Below are 2,385 nucleotides of genomic sequence, written 5' to 3'. Positions count from 1 at the left end.
ATATATAAATAGATGATAGATAAAAGAGAGCGAGCAAGAGATAGAAATTATAGAATGATAAAGGCATACAAGATTTCTTTTACAAACACACATGACAAGGAATTCCCAGAGCATTATGAGAAGTTCCCTTTTAGACTTGCTGTCTCTAAATGATACCTCATACGGTGGAAGAAGGGAGGAGTCACTGCTCTGACTCATTGAATTATGTGTAAATTTTAGCTTGAGCTATTGAGCTCTATAAACACTGGCTGTTTGCAACAGGTGGTTGCAAGTAATCCCCCCTATGGGAGGAATAACAAGCTCCCCTCCACCAAATTCCATGCACAGCACATATTTTCATTATTTTCTTTGCTTTAGTTCATTGACCTCTGTAGAGCAAAACAGCACGCCCAAAAGGTCGGCATCGTATACATTTTGGGAAATAGATAAACGATTAATGAGCTATAAATGTATACTTATAGATGGCACTGGTTGCAACAATCTTACAGTTTGTCCTTCAAGTATCAACACTGATCTTCAACCTTATTTAATAACAAAGATGATGTAAATAGCCGTCATCCACAGCGGCCAATCAGATTCTAGTTAACCAGACCCGTTAAGGTGGTCTCTGATTGGCTGCTCTCATTTTCGGCACATCACTGTTGCTGTTTTGACTGAATAAACCTGCTTCCCCCACTACGCTTGGCTCAGCGACGACTTAAATCTCTACAGCGGCATTGTTCTTTTCCTCCTCTAATTATCTGCTTCCTGCAAGTCTTGCTTATTTTCTGCTCCAGAGAGCCCCCATCGCGCAGCCCTCCGCCACTGCCCTGTCAGTCTCCTCCGAAATCACAAACCCGGCTGAATCGAGCCACCTGATTGGTCTAGGCTTCTTCAGACGCCCTCACTGGAGTGGTTTGCTTCGGGCCAGGTGCGGTTGCCACTTTAACCTTGACGTAAGGTCACAAGATGCCAATGGGGATAAAAAAAGGAAGGGACGAACGCTCCCCCATCTAAAGAATCTTCCTCGTTGAGCATGCAGCTGCCGTGCACAACATTCGCTTATCAACAGCGGTGCTATCAGCATGGAGCAGGCTGCGGTCGCTGGCGTCCGCCTCAGACAGATAATCGCAGGACAAACATATTCTCATTTGTTGATCTCCAGACTCCCCCCCCCCCAAAGGAGCGCAGACACACCTGTCCATTGTCATCTCATGAGCAATAAATTCATGTTTTTGCTACAAAGTAACAAAAATTCCTGAACCTTAAACGCATGTTTCATTTATTCATATGATATGAAGTCTTAATTGGCATCAGATTCTGATTGCAATTGGTTGACGGTCTACTGAACCGCGCCAAATGATCCAAAATCAGGTAATCGCGGCTTGTGTCATTTGCAGGATAACGGTATTTGTTACGTGACCTCCCTAAGCATCTCAATTACGAAGCACAGTAGGTGGTCGCATCGCACAGCCAGTCGAAGGTACAGATAAAACAAGCTTATAGAAAGAAAAAAAAAAAGGAAACAAAAGTACGTTCGCCAACTGTGGCCAATGAGGAATCAATTTTTCATCGCCCCAAAAGCTATTAAAGGGGGGAATGGAGCGATCTTATTGGTTGTTATGGGTTATTGCCCCTTTGCACTGCTTTGGTAAATAAGTCATTATAACAATAACTGGAATAGAGGAGAATTGTAGAAGATGAATCTCATATGAGAACATTTATCAGGGAGGGGGAAAAAAAGGAAACGTTTTTAGAAAAACTGAAACGCCGCGGTGCCGCTGCTAATCGATAACATTGTGCGCTCAATAAATAGTATTAGGCTCAATTTAGAAGCATTTATACGAGGATAAGGATCTTTATTGTGCACTTTCCAAGTCTCAAGCTAAAGATAACTTCTCACTTATTAATGGAAAATAAATATCCTTATCTTGGTGAATCCCGATTGTTATCCTAGCTTTGTGAATGAAGCCTGCAAATAACATTGCATCGATTTACATGGAATCCATATATAAAAGGCTGGTCCAAAAGTTTAACTGTTGTCCGCGGGCAACCCCAATCCCCGGATTCAACCCGAAACACCCTGGTTTGGCGAATACAGAACAACAGCTTAGCTTTTGCACCAGCCTTGCTCAAAATCGCTTTCCCCTTCATCTTACCATGTATGGGCCACGGTAAACCTCCGTCGCTGTCGGATGCTCTTGTTGACCAGTAACTTTCGGAAGAAGCAGGGGGAGTTCCTCGGGGAGCTGCGGGGGGAGATTTTGGGCGAGGTGGTGGTCCTCTTCCCAGAATGTCTGGGTAGCTCCAGCTCCAGGTGCATGTGTTCTTTGAAAGTTCGGATGTAGACGTCGGTATCCGGAGCGGTGAGCTCGTTCGAAGGATCCTTCGATGTCATATCTTGGG

General features: G+C 44.1%; 1 protein-coding gene across 3 annotated transcripts in view; it reads right to left on the bottom strand.

Annotated features, from left to right (window-relative positions):
* Positions 1-2,385, bottom strand: part of PDE4B (phosphodiesterase 4B) — a 247,534-nt gene that overhangs the window by 217,742 nt on the left and 27,407 nt on the right. For 2 of the 3 annotated variants that reach the window (XM_018563089.1, XM_018563091.1), the window contains exon 1: positions 2,139-2,379. The exons of the other annotated variant lie outside the window; for it this stretch is intronic. In XM_018563089.1, coding sequence (XP_018418591.1) covers positions 2,139-2,377 — 239 coding nt within the window. In that variant the 5' untranslated portion in view covers positions 2,378-2,379. Of the gene's footprint in view, positions 1-2,138; positions 2,380-2,385 lie in introns of those variants that run through there. 3 annotated transcript variants of the gene reach the window in all.

Source organism: Nanorana parkeri, unplaced genomic scaffold, assembly GCF_000935625.1.
Source record: "Nanorana parkeri isolate BGI_ZX_2015 unplaced genomic scaffold, ASM93562v1 scaffold630, whole genome shotgun sequence".
Lineage (NCBI taxonomy): Eukaryota > Metazoa > Chordata > Amphibia > Anura > Dicroglossidae > Nanorana > Nanorana parkeri.
This window is presented reverse-complemented; position numbering and strand designations above follow the sequence as displayed.